Source organism: Sminthopsis crassicaudata, chromosome 2 (genome assembly GCF_048593235.1).
Source record: "Sminthopsis crassicaudata isolate SCR6 chromosome 2, ASM4859323v1, whole genome shotgun sequence".
NCBI classification, from domain to species: domain Eukaryota; kingdom Metazoa; phylum Chordata; class Mammalia; order Dasyuromorphia; family Dasyuridae; genus Sminthopsis; species Sminthopsis crassicaudata.
The window spans coordinates 523329566-523349003 of record NC_133618.1 but is presented as its reverse complement, the minus strand read 5'-3'; the positions used below and the strand labels follow the sequence as shown (position 1 = coordinate 523349003).

The 19438-nt window shown below is 36.1% G+C and overlaps 1 protein-coding gene across 1 annotated transcript in view; it reads right to left on the bottom strand.

Annotated features, from left to right (window-relative positions):
* The window catches only part of SCG3 (secretogranin III), a 42344-nt gene that overhangs the window by 9176 nt on the left and 13730 nt on the right, over positions 1–19438 (bottom strand). Inside the window, exons 7-10 of the mRNA XM_074294516.1 lie at positions 16408–16585; positions 13317–13433; positions 9010–9093; positions 8106–8231 (exon numbers count right to left, since the gene is read on the bottom strand). Coding sequence (XP_074150617.1) covers positions 8106–8231; positions 9010–9093; positions 13317–13433; positions 16408–16585 — 505 coding nt within the window. The remainder of the gene's footprint in view (positions 1–8105; positions 8232–9009; positions 9094–13316; positions 13434–16407; positions 16586–19438) is intronic.

Genomic DNA, 19438 nt, shown 5'->3' with positions numbered 1-19438 from the left:
CATGTCTACTTGTCTAAAGCTGGGAAGGTCAACTAAATTTAGCACAGCAAAAACAGTGTTCATTAATTTAAATAAATTCAGAGGGAAAAAGGATTTTATAATTCATTTAGTTCAATCTTCCTCATTTACAGAATGGAAAAACTGAGAGAGAACCTACAGAGAATCAGATTCACAATCAAAATTCAAAAGTAAATAATCTGACTCTGACCACAGCGCCTTTCTTATTTTTCTATTCTTTAAATTAATGAAAAGTCTATATTACAGAATATTTTTGAAGAAATGTGACTTGGTTACTTTTTAGTACAAACAATAACTAATATAGGACTAGATTTAGAGTTGGGAGACCTGACTTAATAATTTTTCAGTTTCTGTGACGTGCAAGTTACAGGGCTGTACACTAGGGATGCAAAGATGAACTAATAATAAAAGATGAAATATATATATATATATATATATATATATATATATATATATATATATATATATATATATATATATACACATACATATATATATGTAGATAGTTGCTGAATGGCTGACAAAGAAATTTCCTCCTACCAACCTTGTAAGTTGCACTCCATTATCCACCATTTACAGGTGAGGAAACAGGTTTAGAGAACTTTAATGATTTGCCCAACTAATAAGTAAGCTGCCTTAGCAGAAATTCACACATTAATCTCTTGATTCTGAATCTGGCACTTTTTCTAGTTACATGCTTGCTGCCTCTCAGTACCGGCTTCTAGGTGCTGCAGGGGATAGAGTGTTGTGCCAGAAAGAATAAAGACCAGTGTTCAAATGTAACCTCAGACCCTTATGAGTTGGGTGACCCTGCATAAGTCCCTCAGTCTCTCAGCCTTAGTCTTAGTCACTCTAAAGTCTGAGCCTTAGACTCATCTGTAAAATGGGGATAATAATAGCATCTACCGGGGCAGCTAGGTGGCGCAGTGGATAGAGCACCAGCCCTGAATTCAGGAGGACCCGAGTTCAAATTTGGTCTCAGACACTTAACACTTCCTAGATGTGTGACCCTGGGCAAGTCACTTAACCCAAGCCTGGGTGGGGGGGGGGATAGCATCTACCTCCTAGGGCTATTGTGAGGATCAAATGAAATAAAAATTGTAAAGCACTTAGCATAGTTCCTGACATATAGTATGCTTTAGATAAATGTTAGGAATTATTATTATTAGTGGTAGTATAGTCATTAGATCATAGGTTTAGAGCTAGGAGAAAAATTAAAAATCAACAAGTATAAATCCTCCATTTTTATAGCTGACAAAATTAAGGGAAAGAGAATGTAAATAACTTGTCCTTGGTCAGGCAGCTAGTAGTAGAAGTGGGATTTGAAGCCAGATATTTTTTTTTTTTTTTGACTCTAAGTGCACTTTTCTCTCTCTCTCTCTCTCTCTCTCTCTCTCTCTCTCTGTCTCTCCTCTCTCTCTCTCTCAGTCTCTCCTCTCTCTCTCAGTCTCTCCTCTCTCTCTCTCTCTCTTTCTCTCTCTTTCTCTCCCTCTCCTCTCTCTGTCTCTCTCTCTCCTCTCTCTGTCTCTGTCTCTCTCTGTCTCTGTCTCTCTCTGTCTCTCTCTCTCCTCTCTCTCTCTCCTCTCTCTGTCTCTCTCTGTCTCTCTCTCTCTCTCTCTCTCTCTCTCTCTCTCTGTCTCTCCTCTCTCTCTCTCTCTCTCTCTCTGTCTCTCCTCTCTCTCTCTCTCTCTCTCTCTCTCTCTCTCTCTCTCTCTCTCTCTCTGTCTCTCTCTCTGTCTCTCCTCTCTCTCTCTCTCTCTCTCTCTCTCTCTCAGTCTCTCCTCTCTCTCTCTCTCTCTTTCTCTCCCTCTCCTCTCTCTGTCTCTCTCTCTCTCCTCTCTCTGTCTCTGTCCTCTCTCTGTCTCCTGTCTCTCTCTGTCTCTCTGTCTCTCTCTCTCCTCTCTCTCTCTCCTCTCTCTCTCTCTCTCTCTCTCTCTCTCTCTCTCTCTCTCTCTCTCTCTCTCTCTCTCTCTGGTAAGGCAGTTGGGCTAAAGTGACTTAGGCAGAGTCACCCAGCTAGTGTCAAGGATCTGAAGCTGGATTTGACCTCATACTGCTGACTCCAGGGCCAGGGTCTTATTCACTGTGTCACCTAATAGCCTCTTTAAGTGTACTTAGAGTCCACTTCTCTATCCCCTGTGCCATACAGCCTCTTAAAGAATTTTTACTATCAAATAGCTTACAGGCATCTTGGTGGTATAATGCATAGAGTGCTGGAACCGGAGTCAAGAAAACCTCACTTCACAGTCAGTTTCCTCAACTGTAAAAATGGGGAAAATATTTGTAAAGTGATTTGAAAACTGACTATATAAATGATAACTGTTCTTATTACAGTACAATAAGATGGGGGGAGGATTAAAAAAAAACACCTCTATATCACTATAATACAAGACAGAATGTGATTACTAAGAAGTTCAAACAAAATGTAATGAAAACTCGTTGTATGCCTGGGGACAAAGTCAGTTTGTGTCTCGGGAGATCAGTTTTCTCAATCTTTCAAATGAGTTCAATTCAACTGACATTTTGTTAAGCATCTGCTACACAGAAGGCACTAGGGATACAAAAAATAAAGCAAAAAACAGCCCTCCCAACACGACGCTAGCAGGGGACATGAGTGAGTTGGACTAAATGTACCTCTAAGCCCACTTTCCAAGCGCTAATATTCTATAATTCTAGAAACTAGGCCAATTAAATCTCGCCCAGGAAAGATCCTTAGAGAGTCTGTTTAGTGAAAAGATGAGTCATGAACCATTAGTCATTAGCATTAGGGTTGTTTGTATGCAAATGATGTTTCTAAGTTCCTGAGGGTGCTTGAAAACAGTTTGTTCTCTGAAATATTTTAAACATTTCCCACACATTGTGTTGATAATATTAACTCTCATTATTTGGGGGAGAGGACTAAAATAAATCTTAGCTCAGGCCTTGGCATACTGATGAAAATTCTGAATTTCTGAAGTCCAACAAGTGAAGGCAGTTCAGTGATATATGGGAATGAATACCGAGGTCTTTATTACAATCTTAAAATTTATTATGCTTTTTAATCAATGAAAACGAGGTCAAATAAGTTTCTCAAGGAATTAAGAATATGGTGATTCTATCAATTTTGGCAAAACAAACCTAGAATTATATGTATGGATAAATCAATAGAGAGATAGCTCTAGCTTTAAGGGGATTTAGGACCAGCTGCGGTAGAAGGTGGGATTTTATCTGGGACTTGAAGGAAACTAGGGAAGCCAGTCTCCAGCAGAAGAGAGGAGGGAGAGAATTCTAGACCTGGGGAACAGACAGAAATAAAAATAGCTAGTATTTATATATACATTAAAATTTGGAAAGTACTTTACAAATATCTCATTTTATCCTCACAACAAGTCTGAGAGAGAGGTGCTAGTATATTATCCTCATTTGTATGAGTTACTGAACTGGGGAAAATGCTTGAAGTCTGGAGATGAGTGCTTTGTGCAAGGTACTGCAAGGAAGCCACTGGATCACAAAGTGCAGGAAAGAAGGAAGGTAGAAGAACTCTGGAACATTGGGAGTGGACTTTGAGCTCCAAACAGGATTTAATATTTGATCCTGGAGGTGTTAGGGACCATTGGAGTTTATTGAATGGGAGTGGTGGTGGTGGTGGTCACATGGTCAGATCTTTACAGTAGGATTAAGTTGACAATTTAGATGAAAAATAATTAATTGGAGGAGGGACTGGAATGGGGAAAGGCTTGAATTAGAGAGGTCAGCCAGTAGTCTATTACAAAAGTCCAGGTATGAGGTGATCTAGCGAGGAGGGGGGTTATTGGAGAGATGCGATATAGGTAAAAGTGGCAGGATTTGGCAACAGACTGGATATAGGAGATGACAGAGTGAAAAGTCACTCCATCATGCTGAGATTATTTTCCCTCCAGTTGTGTTATTTTTTTTCCCCCCATAGTTCAGATAAGATTGCATGTGGCTTTAAAACATGCTGAAACAGAGGGGAAACTTGGCAGAGAAGCAAGCCTGGATCATCTTAGTTGAGCAGCCATGTGGCTTTCACCATCAGAATTGTTAATATTTGTCATATAGATTTGTTCTAACCCCAATTTGTTCCTCTTGACCCAGGAAAATTGCTTTGTTCTATATATGAGCACAGACAGCAGAAATCCCTACACTTAAATAACTAGATAATAGCTTCCAAAATGAAACAGAACACATTTTACTTATAAAAATCACGAAACCAGTGGGAAATAAAAAGAAATCTGGTAAGATCTTTATGAAATAATACAAAGTAAAAAAAAGAAAGTAGAAAATTGGAACTAATTATAGTCTACCCTAGGAGGAAAAAAAAGAGACCTATAGCAATATCTGCAATGGTAACACTTTTTCATTGAAATTAGTTAGCTTAAATGTAAATGCTTACTAACCTAATTGAATTATTTTACTGCTATTCAATATAAGTTTTTAGCAAAATATTTAATTCCAGATAAAATAAATTATGGAATATATAAGGCAAAATGAATCCTGAGCGCTATTAATGTTTTATTAAAGTGTTTTGATAAGATATTTAACATATAATATATGATGAAGATATTTTCCTGTAATCATATTTTTTCTTTATGGCAAAATCACATATATTGAAAAATGATCATTAACCCATTGGGGTAGGAGGGTCTGCTCACAAGATAAATGGACAGCCTTGATCCACCCTACTGTTGCTATTTAGTTAATGAACTGAATAAAATACCAACCTGGATAGCAATTTCATGTCAAATGTCTTACAGCAACCAATATACTTATGTCTTAGAATAAGAGATAATAAGGCTACCTCTTTTCTATACGATGCTGCCCTCCCAACTCTTGACTGCCCAGGTAGGACTAGAAGCAATTACAAATCTAAACCAGATTAGAACAAGTTAGCACAGGTTGTTGAAAAACAAAACAGAAAGCATGAGTCTCACATTAAGATTCCATAGCTTTCTGAGAGACTGAAGGGCTTATGCCTTAGCCTCTGTCATGAAAAGGATTGGGGATGGAGATCTTCTCCCTGTAACATAATGTAACAGTCTCCTTGCCAATGGTGTTCTTGCTACCATCCTCTTTCTGAGCTCCTATCTCTCTTGTTTGTATTCAGTTCTGAGTGTTTCTTAATTAGGCAATTATCTTTATTTTTACTGTGAGATATAATCTTACTTTATCACTTCTTCCTATTATTGGTGATGCTTTTGACAGATCTATCTTATGTCTTCTTCTTACCTGAGAAGAATGTAGTGATGAGCATGTATGTATCTAATTTTTTCCATAGTTGTTTTCATATTATGTAAGAATTTTTCTCTAGTTTGACTTTTTTACCTTGAGCCAGATCTATCAATTCTCCTTCCATTCCCTGTCACATCACTGCATACATCATCAAAACTTATAAACATTTGTTGAATGAAAGAGACAGAAAGCCCGGACAACTTAGGTCTCAACCAGAATGGAAGTTTCCATTGCTCCTTCCAGTAATGCAAGCTGGATTCTGGTAATTTGGACTAGAAAAACAGGTCCAGTTTTTTTCTTCACATAAAAGTAAAGTAACTAGTCATAAATATATGGACATATTTCTTAGTGACTTTGTCTTGTGGAATATAATTCTATTCATTCAGTAAATGTTAATCTTTGATTCCAGATATGGCTGGTCTCTGACAACCATTTTTTTTTTGTATTATGTGGAAAGGAGTTGGACAGAGATAGCACAGACACATAATGGAAAACAATATACTAAAAAACAAGACAAAAAACCCTTCTCATTCTATAGAGCACCTTCAGCCTCTATGGAATGTTTCACTAGCCTTGATAACATAAAAATTCCAAGGGTAGAGTTTTATTTTTTTTAATTTCTTCTCCTTCTACTAGGGCTTTTCATGAGAAGTTAAAGAAAACAACTAATTCTTCCACCCCTGAGTAATCAAATCCTGAATAAATAGTAATCAGTGATGTAACTTAAGTCTCCCTTTTTCAAAAAAATGACTATCATTTCTTTCTACAACTCAGAGAAACCCAAAAAAGTGCAGATATAAAATGTAGAGGGAAGAAAGCAAAATCAAAATAACAATGTACACAATTACCACCATGATGTAAATAAATGCAACATCGAATAATAACAAAATCTTAACCTAATATAGCATAGTGCTTGAACCTTAGTGTCAAAATCAAAGCCATAGCTTTAAGTCGAAAATTAGGGTAGTAGGGATAAATGCAGTTGACTGGTAAAGGTAAGGATATGCAATTGAGTTATCATCATAAAACCACTCTTTTGCAATTAAGAGCCAAAAGTCACAGGAATGAAGGCGGATTAGGAATCTGAAATGGGATGCCAGAATTTTTTTTTGTTTGTTTGTTTTAAAGAAGGCAGGGATTGGAGCACAGAAAAAGTCTGAGCTAGGGACTTAATTTATCAGAGCGAGGTAAAGCAAGCTGGAAGCTCATAACTGATTGCAGTAAGGATCTGGATTCTTTAAATGGGAAGAGGTTAGTCCTCTTTGGGTTTGTAGGATGTGGAGGGAGGATCTGAAAGTGGCAACAGGAGCAAAGAACATGTTAACCCTTCTTCCTGACCCTTTACGCTACAGGATATAAGAAGTCAGCCCTGGAGACTGCCCGGAGAGATGTGTCTTCATGAGAGAGCTAGGTTTTGGTGAGCAGCAGAAAGTAGAGGCAATGTGAGAGGAGCAGATAGAAGATCAAGGGGAGTATTTAAAAAATTGAACTATAGAAGAGTTCTAGATGCTACAATGGACAGGGCAAAAGGGTTAGAACTGGGGAAGGCTCCTTTCAGTGGGAAGGGAGGCTTCAGGGGTTTCAAAGTGGGGCAGTATAGGGTCTGATGACAGAAAGAAAATCCCGCTGCAAATGAAATTTCCTCTTTGGTTGTTGCCATAAGAGCAAGAGATGAGGAGGAGAGGGCTTTATCCTTTCCCTTTCTACTCCCATTTTCTGTGGCCAGCAATCCCCTTCCCTCATTCTCTCCATGATTAACTTTCTCCCTCAACTCTCAGGGGCCACAATTAAGATTAAGAGCCTCAGGTGTATTCTTTACACAATGATAAGGGTAGAACAGCTGTGTCCCCTCTCCCCTCCCCTTCTAGTCTCTTTTAGGAAGGGGTTGAGGGTTTGTTGGGAAGTATTTGTTGTTCCAAAACAAAATGTGTCAAATAAAAAATTTAAAATATTGCACTGATTTAAATATGTCCACATACATATAACACACACATCATATATATGTGTATACAGACCCACACATTTGTAATACATGTGTATAACACACATGCACGCACATAATCACATGCATGCAATATAACCTATACATACACATGTGTATATGTGGGCACAAATATAGATATGGGTATACATACAACACATATGTGTATATGCATACACCTAAATATATAAACCAGATATATACATTATAAGAATATACATATATATGTGTACATGACACATTTATGCACACATGCACACACAGATAATGTTGTTATAACATTCAAGGTGGCTTCCAATTTCACTTGATTTTTTTCAGAAGTTTGGATGGGTTTTGATTAATGCAAGATTTATTATTAAGTACAAGTTATAGGTTATATATGCCACAATAAGCTAAGTAGCTAAGATGTAAACAGTGGTAATTAATAATAGTGGATTTAGGATCAAATTGATGTTTAAATTTTTGTGCCTCTAGCTGTGTGATTTGTGGGTAAGTCTTACCCTCCCTAAATGTCATTCTCTTCATTTAGAAGATGGAAATAATTAATTTTAAATTATCTTCCTCACAAGGTTAGTTGAGAGGAAAGTATTTTGTAAGTCTTAAGATTAAACATAAATTTATGTCAAGATAATGAATTTAAAGTATGGGCAATTGGCCACAGATCTGGCATATGGGAATGGACTTTAGAGAATACGAACAGCATAATAGAAACAATAGTGACTAATAGAAATGCAATTTTAAAAGCAAGTCTAGTTGCAGATAATAGTATCACTTTTGTGTACTCTCAGCACACAATGTACTAATTGTGAAGGCTTTCTCTGGTGTGGGGAAATAGGGACTTCAATCTCTTCATAAATCAAAGGTAAAAATTCTATACCTATTGGTTCCTCGTTGGTTTTTTCTGTGTTATGTCCATCTTTTGTGGAATCTTTTTGTGTTCCATATTCCTTTTCCATTTTAGCTGCTTCCTCCTTTGTACTGTCTGCTTCTTCATGACTCTTATCTGAAGGAACCATAAGTATATATTTACTGTTATATATACAATTCAAGATCAGTCATTAACTACTTAAATAACAACAGTCTGTTATTACATGGAATAATATGAAGTGGAAACCTGCAAGTTTCCTATTGAATTTAATTCATATAAACAACAAAACTGGGCAAATCAGGCCCCATGGTGAATTTGGGGACAGTAAACCTGTCCAGTTTGTATGTTTTTAATGAATTGGAAAAACAGTATAATTTTCCACTCTCTAAGTCATTCATTCCAAACTGAACAATCCTAGAGAATCAGACCTTCATGTTCTTGAACTTTTAGTAGGCCTTTATTCCTTTGAGCACTACCTCTTTGTTCCTTAATCCTTTGTACATATAGAACTGAATTGAGAAATTATCAGACTGAAACAGGTCATTCATTGATCAAGATTAGTTGAACCTATTTAAAAATAGATACAAAGCAAGCATACTCTTTTTACAATGCTGAAAAAAAGATTTCACAACCATCATCACCATTACCACTACAACCTGTGAATAAGTCATACAGTGATAACTGTGCAATAAATGCTGTAATAATAAGATCAGAGAATCTTGGAATTATAAGGGATTTAAGATATCATCCAGATACATGTATTCCCTGGCAGTCTAATTCTATACCTCCTGCCCCAAATCTTTTTCAAAATTACAATGTAGTGGCTGTTCATTATTATACACAAACCTTTAATCATTAATCCACATGATATCTGTCATTTTTAAGAACATGAAGAAATTAATAAGAAGAATACCTGGAATAAGTCTGTTTTTATTGTCAGTAGCATTTTTTTCAAGCTTATTCTTTGTCTGTAGAGCTATTGTTGCATCCAAGTTTTCTGAAAAAAAAAAAAAGTCCCATTTTAAAATTCTAAGTTTTGATTTAAAAAAGCTTGATTTTTTTTCTAAAAGCAAACAGCTTAACCCAATAAATCTGGATAGGGAAACAATAGAGTCTGAACTAGATTATATTTCATAGTGTCATGTAATTCTAGAGTTGAAAAGAATTCTAGTTCTCTCAGTCCAATCTCTCACTTGATTCTTTTCATGTGCCCTGACAACATCCCAGGAAGATGCTTATCTAGCCTCATTTGTGTAGTTTCAATAGCAGAGACCATGTTTTATTCTCCTTTTGGCCTCTCTTACTTTTTAGTATTGTGCTGGGCACACCATTAAAGTATAGTGCCCCATTTATACTTAAAACTCACCAATTCACGAGCACAGCTCCATGGAATAACAGAATAAATCATATCCCTTTTTTTTCTTTGTCCAAATAATTAGATGATTGCCATTGAGAATCTGGCCTCCTGATTGAGATTTTGTGATCCTAGTAGAGCATCTGATCTATTAGTATGGTAGCCTATCTAACATGTATATTTCTTGCTATGAAAACTGTTCAATAGCTATTCCCATAATAGATTATATTACATTCCCCTCCGGGGCAAGGCTGGTATGTACTTGTAATGAGGTAATAAATCAGGGAGGGGAAGAGTCATTCCTTATTTGGGACCAAGGCAGTGAAGTGGAAGATGGAAGGAGAACAATTATAGACCAGAAAGGAGAGTGGGTTCATACCAGGTTTTCCACAGGGCAGAGATAGGAGAGGAGAGACTGATTACTGGCAGGGGTTTAGAGCCAGAGGCAGGAAGAGGAACCATAAGCGTTTAAGAAGTCAAACTTCATGGACTGCCCAGAAGGTGAGCCTGATTCAACATGATTCACCAAACTCCAGTCTTTTGAATGCTGCTGGTGGTATTTTCTGTTTCTGGAAAATGCTGATGACCTGATATGCTTGTGGCTGGGGCCCACTAAGCCTCCTTATGATTTGGCTAACTCTGCTGGACTGCAGCCCTGTGTACCATCTTCCCCCACCTTGTGGGGCAAGACCTCTAATTAACTCTGGGTCATGTCTATGGTGTGTTAGCTTCTATATCCTGTCTGCAGGCTCATAGCCCTGCAGGCCTACTTATAATAATAGCTAACATTTAAATAGTGCTTGTTATGTGCTGGGTACTATGCTAACTAAGCATTTCATGATTATTATCTCACTTAATCTTCACAACAACCCTGAGAGATAGGTATAATTTTTATCCCCATTTTACAGTTAAGGAAACTGAGGCAAATGGAAGTTAAGTGCCTAGAGTCACACAGTTAGCCAGTGTTTTAGAATTCTAGTCTTTTTAATTACAGACTCAGATCTCTATCTCCTTTGCTGTCTGACTGTTCTAGGGTCTTGAAACAGTGAGCTCCATGCCTCAAAGACATCTCGGACTATATATTTTTCTTGTTAAGCCATGATGAAAAGTCCGTCGAACAACTCAGAGGGTATAAATTAGAGTTATATTGAACCAATTATGGCAAATAATGATAGAACATAGAGTAGTTAGAGGGAAGGGAATAGTTTCAATTGGTAGAGGAGGAAGGCGATTAGCATTTATATGGCACTTACTGTACACTTTTCCCAAACATCTCATTTGATTCTTATAGCCACCCTGTAATGTGGGGGGCTTTATTATCCTCATTTTTACATTTGAGGCAAACAGATTAAGTGATTTGCACAGAGTCACACAGGTAGTGTTTGAATCTGGATTTGAACTTAGGTCTTCCCGACTACAGACCCAGAACACTGTCCACTGTACCACTAGCTATTTTTAGTGGTAGGCTACTGGACTTACTACCTGCAGAAGCAGGGAAAGATTAAATGCTCTTTCCACCAATTTCTGGAAAACTCTACTAGTTGATGTTGAGGGATAGCCAGGCCCAGTGCCCTATGTTCCAGGGCTCTTTTGGGGTACTGTGATTTGAACCCCAAATAGCACCATTTGTGGGTTACTTTGGCCATATAGACATGTAGGTCAGTGTGTATGTACTCCAACTTTCCTAAATGGTCACTGAACATGGGATCTGCAGGGTGTAGTATGGGTGCAAGAATAAATGTAGTAAAGATTACAGATGGTATAGACAACGTCTAGTGGCTAAGTTAATATAATGAAATTCCACAGTAGGATGACCCTGCCATCTCACTGCCAGCTGGTGCAGTGGCTAGAGTGCCAGCATGGGAGGCAGGGAAGACCCACATTCTAATCTGGGTCTTAGACACTTATTAGTTATAAACCCTGGTTAAGTCATGTAATGTCTATTTGTTCAATTTCCTCATATGAATAAAAGGGGATAATAATAGCAGTTACTTTCTAGAGTTGTTATAAGAATCAAATGAGGTAATAATTATAAAGTATTTGGCACATAGCAACAAAAATGTTAGCTATGATGATGATGATATTGAGGTTAGAAAATGTAGCCTTGGAGATATAATTCTAGGGGATGGTTTTGTCCTGTCCATCAGACTGGGGTGTGATATCTGGTGGAAAGGTGAAGCTTTATGCAAAGAGTCATGATAAGATCATAGATTTAGAGTTAGAAAAAAAATTTCCAATGCCATCTAGTCCAATCTCCTCATTTGACAACTGAAAAAAAACCTGAGGTTAATCAATGGATAGTAAGTGGTCACACAGCTAGTAAGCATGAAAATCTGACTTCCATGAAGAGATCGTCCAGGACATGAAATTAAACTGGGACTTCTGTTTAGAGGTAATGCGAAATGGAAGTCTATGAAGCTAGAAAATTTCCTTTTAGGAACAAGTAAGTGACCTTAGCTGTGAGAGAAGCCTAGCACCAGGGAGTGTCTTAGGTAAAGTGCCATCTTTCAGGAGCAGCTATGTAGCACAACAGATAGAGCATTAGCCCTGGAATTGGGAAGTCCTGAGTTCAAATCTGTACTCTCTCACTCACTAATTGTATGACCCTAGGCAAGTTACTTAATCCTAATTGCCTCTCTTCCCCCCAAAACTTCATCTTAATACTTCACCTACTTCACAAATCTATATAGAACTCTAACAATACTATCATGGATGGGGAGGACACATAGGTCGCAATAAGTTTGATACATTGGATTCTGGTTTGGCTGTGGACTTCACATAACTGTACATAATTCCTAGTGCTATGGTACAGTCAATCAGAAGCCACAATCAACAGTGGAGAACCCTGAGTGGAATAAGTTCCTGTGGCCCAAGCCAGAGTAATGTGGCAGCGGGAAGAGCATTGCTCACCAAGAATCTCAGGAGGTATGTATAGGAATGAGTAGAAACCCTTCTGATCCTTGGGTGTCAATATTATGTCTGCTTGAAGGGTGAGAAATGGGTCTAATTGAATATAGATATTGTGTGGCTTTTACTGGCAGATTAATTCTCACAGAATTGTGGAATCTTAATATTGGAAGAGATTTGAGAGAGTCTGAACCAATCCAGGTATACCTGAGCAGGAATCCCTTCTTATAATATCCCTGCTATTGCTTGAAGATCTCCTAGAATGAAGAAATCACTGCCTCTTGATGCATCACCTAGTTTTGGGCAAATTCAACCCTGAGAAAGCTCTTCCTTATAGTCAGTGAACTGTATAATCTTTCTGATATTTCTTCCTAGTTATTTCCCCAGTAACAAGTAGAATAAGTCTCATCCCTCTTTCATTTGACGAAGACTCTTCAAACACTTGAAAATAGCAATTTTGTTTTCTCCCCAAATCTTTTTATCTCCAGATTTGATGATACACTGTCTTGAATATTCCAGAGTCAATAGGTAAATAATAAGAATTGTAAACATTTTTTGGTAGAAAAATATAGATTAAATGAGTAGCTCAGAACCACATAGCTCATAAATCTATGAGCCAGGAGAAGGAACCATGGATACAGTTGTACCAAAAAAGAGAACAGACTATTACTCCCAATCTCTTCCCCACCAGCTAAGCTTTTAAGCCATCATCCAGTCTGCCTCCCCCCCATTACACTTAAATGGAGCATGGGCTGGAGGAAAGAAAAACTATTGGCTCCTCCTAACCTTCCTCCACCAGATAGTTGTGCTAAGGACAAAGTCCCATCCGTTTATCCTAGTCATGGTTCTGACCAATATTCTGGGTAAAATTGTCAATGAACTACAAGTCTATCACAGTGTTTGGTAAACACCCAGCTTAGTAGATTCAAATCTATTCTTACAACAGATTGCATTCTTACCAAGGTATGAAACACCTTCTTCTGGAGAAATTGTACCATATTTAACCATCATCTTCACAAAGTCAATCAATGTCTTCATTATAGTAATCAGTGTTTCTTTCTCTTTAGCTTCTTTCTCTATGTGAAAGGGATATAAATCATTATAAAACAATCAAAATGTACCTTTATCTTTTTTATCTTTACTATGCCTATTTTTCTTTTTATTTATTTTTCTTTTATTATAGCTTTTTATTTACAAGATATATGCATGGATAATTTTTTAGCATTAACAATTGCAAAACCTTTTGTTCCAACTTTTCCCCTCCTTCCCCCCATCCCTTCCCCCAGATGGCAGGTTGACCAATACATGTTAAATATGTTATAAAGTATAAGTTAAATACAATATATGTATACATGTCCATACAGTTATTTGCTGAATGTACCTTTATCTTTGATGATTTCTTAATTCATTCACTTAACACATTTATTCTATATCTACTCTGTCTAATGTTATGTGGTGGGTATTGGGGAAAATACAAAAAATATAGCATTTGTCATATTCCACCTTCCCCACTAGGTTATATAAAACTTGAATGTGGCCTATATTGTTACTTTTTTGAATGTGTTATTTTGCATTGAAGAGATTTAATTTTAAGAGGGAAGGAGAAGGATGGCTTGTATTTGAACCAAAACACCAAACAAGACATAAGATCATATAGTTTACTTCTACAAAGAACCTTGGGTCGTCTAGTACAAATTGCCAATCTTGCAGATGAGGTCAAAAAGGTTAATTGATTTACCCAATGTTATAGAGGTATGGATAATAAGTGGCAGAGCTGGAATTAGAACCTAGTGGGACATGGTTCAATTTATTTAACAACATCAATCACTTACTTAATTAATTGATAATTAATGTTGCTAATTGTGTATAATATATTTTACCAGAGAATGTGAAGTGACAAAAAAGAAAAGAAAAAAAGAAATAATCTCGATCTCAGAAGCTTATATTCCAGTATAATGTGCATAAAATCTAGTAGAGGGGAATTATAACATGTGTATAGATAAATATGATAGAAATTATTGTATAGTATTATAAGGCATATAATATGCTATATGGAACAGTAAGAAATGTTTTATATTATGTTTTATGAATAAAGTCCCTTCATGGTAAGAAGAGAGAGAAGGGGAAAGCTCTGTGCTAAGTACTTTACGGGTATCTCATTTGAATATAAGAAAGACAGTGAACTTGAGTTCTACCATTTACTTCTGAATCAAGTCAAATGTGGAAAATAGATTAAATTTTTAAAAATCTTTTAAAACATACAGACAATAGAGAGAGAGTAGAGAATAAGAGAAAGTAAGGACAAAGGGGTCTGTCAGGGGAGCAAGGCAAAGGGCTGTCAGTGACCAACTTTAGCTGCCTCATCATTTTGTCTTGAGCTACATCTGCATTGGCACATTTCATATCATTGAAACACAGTCTTGGAGGCTGAAGGAGTGACCTTCATCAGCAAGTAGTGACTCATCAGGTAAACAGAGATAGGATTTTTCAGCTAGGAACTGCTTCCTAATGGTACACAATGACTCAGAAATGGGAGAATAAAGGTGAAAAACCCCTGGAGACTGCAGCAAGTCTGACATATCACTTACACCCCAACTTGGAGGTGGAGGAAAGGGGGTGTTTTCCAGAAATTAAGCTGCATGCATATGCTCAGGATGAGTTGTTACTGCATCCACTGGGTCTGTTCACCTGTTTGTTGCCAAAGAGAGGCCTTAAGGAGTAGGTTGAAGAAAGTATATGAAAATTGAAAGTGGAATGAAAACCAAAGGCACTGAAAAAACATTTTAAAACAGCAGAATGAGTCTAAATATTTCAACAGAGAAAAGTAAGGATGCTAAGAATATTGGAGGGAATGCCTAGTGTGGATAGGATTGTGAAAAATTATATAACATTTACTGAAGGATAAATGAGTTTTAACAGTGAGATTGAGGTCAGGGTGAAAAGGGCACAGAAAATTGGGGTTGATTTAGGTCAATCTCTATGGGAAAAAGAAGTGCTGCTAAGTATTATAGCTTACTACAGAATAAATAATCTAATTATTATGCATATATTTTAGTACTATTAGTATGTAAATATTAGCATATAAATTAGTCCATATTAGCATATAAGTATTAGTATATTTCAAGTTGATAATGAAACCTTGACTAATGATGACCCAACTAATCTGAACTTTTAATTAAATAGATTGAGTTGGCAAGAAGGGGTAGACTATGCTTCCTTTTTAGAAAAACCATGTCAAATTATAATAAAACAAGCCAAAAATCAGGGATTTATGTATAAAGTATATATATCTGTAGTTAAAAAAGCAATAAATCATAGGTATAAAAACAGTTATAGAATATTTAGTCTAATCTTCTTTCCCTTAACTCTAATACAATATGATCCCTGAGGTTGCAGTGCCTATGATATAATATAGTTGTTCAATCATTTCAGTTGTTCCAACTCTTCATAACCCTATTTGGGGCTTTCTTGGCAGTCATACTGTAATGGTTTGCCATTTCCTTCACCAATTCATTTTATAAATGAGGAAACTGAGGCAAACAGGGTGAAGTGATTGCCTAGGGTCACACAACTAGGATGTGTCTGAGACCAAATCTGCAAACTGCCTATAACATAGTAGAACCAAAATAAATGTTTTCTGAATAAAGGCAAGATTCTGAGAAGGATCATGGCAAAATCCAGGAGAAAATTAATCTCCTTTTTCTTGAAGTCTTTCTTGATACCTAGAAGCTAGTATTCTCTCTCAAAAATGTACCTTAAATTTATTTTTCATTTGTTTTGCATATAATTTATTAATGCACATGTTTTGTCACCCAATAAACTAAAAGGTTCATGAGGGCAAAGCCTAATTTTTGTCTCTATCCCCAGTGCCTGGCACTTAGCAGGAGCTAAACAAATGTTTATTAACAGATTCATATGGACAGACTGAATATAGGCTCTTTCTGAGTCCTTAACTATTGATAGGAAATATCTGAACAATGCTGAAAGCAAAACAGAACAATTTTAGATTCAATATTTCCAAAACACATGATAACATATTAGAATATTTACCCGAGTCGATGCTTTTTAGTAGAGTATAAAAGTTTGGGAAGTACTGGAGGTCATCAAAATTGTCTTCAGCATAAAGTTTGTTTCTTCTTTCCAAGGTATTAGGTATGGTCCAGGGCTTATGTACTGTATCATCATTTTCTCCGTTAATAAGACTATCTTGAAGAGCTGGTTTTAGAGTCTCCAGTGGCAGTGGGGAATTTCATTAAAAAACAAAATAAAACAAAACAAAACCTCAGAAAAATTTTGTTAGAATGAATGCAATTATAACTTGATTCTCCTTTTTATTTGGGACTTGAATGTGGAGAGAAAAGCTTCTCCCTTTTCACACCACCACCACTAACCAACAACAATAAGTTAATATTTATGTATAAGTTTTGTGAAGCACTTTACATATTAACTTATGTAATCTTTACAACAATCCTGCAAGGTAATGGCTATTATTGTCCTCATTTTGCAAATGGGGCAATGGGGACATAGAGAGGTCAAGGGACTGGGACAGAGTCACATAGCTAGTATGTCTAGCAAGATTCAAATGCAGGTCTTCCTACTCCTGTTCTATATCCACTGAGTCGTCATGCTTTGGCTTCGATATGTTCTATCTAACAGAATAAACAGATTAAAATAATACATAAAATGTGTAAATCAAAAGTAAGCAAAGTTTTTTTAAGGAAAAAATCAATAAAACAAACAAAAATAAAAACAATAAAAAAGTTTAGAAAGCCACAAAGATGGTGATTTTGTTATTAGCTTGTTAAAGTTCACATACACATATTGAGGGAGGGAACCGAGCCTGTGATTTTATTCATCTATTCTGGGCCATGATTCCAGCTCTGGAGTCAGGAAGATCCAAGTTCAAATTTGTCCTGTGTAACTCTGGGCAAATCATTTAACCTTGTTTGCCTCAGTTTCCTCATCTGTAAAATGAATTATGATGAAGACCCCAAATGAGGTCACAAAGAATTGGACATGATTGAAATGACTTAACTGCAACAACAATAAGAAATTCCTACTGAGGCAGAGAGGCATCTACCCTCCAATTCATAGTACCAGAGAGTGGCCTGGGAGCCCTGAGAATGGAAGTGATTTGTCCAGACTTCACATGACCAGTGTGTGTCAGAGGCAGCTCTTAAACCCAGGACTACCTGACTGAGAAGCCACCAGAGGCTTCCCTATTTGTGGTCTACAACACTCTGAAGTGCATCTAGAAGCAGATTAAAATTCATCTGGGAAATCTTTAATAAAATGAATAACAATACAATAAGGTAGAGATATGTGAATGTTTTCTAAATCTATGCATGTATAAGGATGTTTTTATATGATTCAGCTTTTTAATTTGAATTTTATATTACTGCATTTTACCATGGATGCCTCTCTAATAGATATATTTAAAAACAAATGTATGTAATAGTAGTTCGTGGTTTTTATATACAATCCTCTCTTTTGTACTTCTTTGTATGTTCGAATGTTTGCATATGTTGATATTATTAAGTTCATAACAGAAAAAAGGAAAGGAGAATAAGGAAAGATCATGGAGAGTAGCTACGAGAGTTCTCTGTTCAAAATGGATAGAATGCAGGAAAGCTATCGCTTTCTCTGACCAATTTGTGATACCTTCCTTGAAGATGTTTTTTCAGGAGCTGTTTGAAAGATAGGAGAAAGATGGCAAACTACAGGAGAAAAGAAGGAACATTTTAGGCTGATGGTACTGTTTGGGAAAGGCTCAAAGGCAAATCTGAGAATGAACAGATGAAGGGTTTTTCAATAAATATGCTTGCCATGAGCATGAGAGGCAGACTAGGACATTGGAAGATTTCTCAGAACATGAGATAATCAAGACACACTGATGAGGGACTTTGAAAGAAGAGGTGAGGTGTTTGGAATTGATCTAAATGGAAAATTACAGTAGAGTTTTAAAGGCAGGAACAATAGGGTGCTGATACTTAAATAAGAAGAGCCAAAACAGAGAAAGATTAAAGACCAATTTACCTAATAAATATTGATACCAACATTTTAAATGAAACATTAGCAAAGAGATTACAGTAATATATCACAAGAATCAAAAACTATGACCAGGTGTGATTTATACCATGAATGTAGGCTGGTTCAGTATTAGGAAAACTATTAGTATAACTGATTACATCAATAACAAAACCAACAGAAATTATACAATTATTTCAATAGTTGCAGAAAAAGTCTTTGACAAAATACAGCATCCATTCCTAATTAAAAACACTACACAACGTAGAAATAAATGGAGCTTATCTTAAAAGTAATTTTTATCTAAAACTATATATAAGCATTATTTGTAATAGGAATAAACTAGAAACCTTCCCAATATAATCAGGAGTGAAGCAAAGATGTCCATTATCACCTCTACTATTTAATAATGTACTAGAAACGTTAAGTATAGCAATAAGAGAAGAAAAAGGAATTGAAAGCATTGGATAGGCAATGAGGAAACAAAACTATCACTTTGCAAATGATATGATATTATATTTTGAAAATCATAGAGAACCAACTAAAAATTACTTGAAATTATTAACAATTTTAGCTAAGTTGCAAGATATAAAGTAAATCTACACAAATCATCAGCATCTCTTTATTACCAACAAAGTCTAGCAGGAAGAGATAGAAAAAAAATTCCATTTAAAATAATTTAAACAATATAAAATATTTGGGAACCTACCTGCCAAGACAAAGACTGGAAATATATGAACACAACTCTAAAACACTTTCCACATAAATAAAGTCAGATCTAAACAATTAGAAAAATATTAATTGCTCATGGATAAACCAAGCCAATTAATAAAAATGACTAAATTAATCTAATTAATCACTGTCACACCAATCAAACCATAAAAATTATTTTATAGAACTAGAAAAAAACAACAACAGAATTCATCTGGAAAAACAAAAGTTCAAGGAGTCAAGGGAATCAATGAAAAAATGTAAAGAAAAATAGTCTAGCCATACCAGATCTCAAATTGTATTATAAAGTGGTAATTACAAAAAAAAAATCTGCTACTGGCTA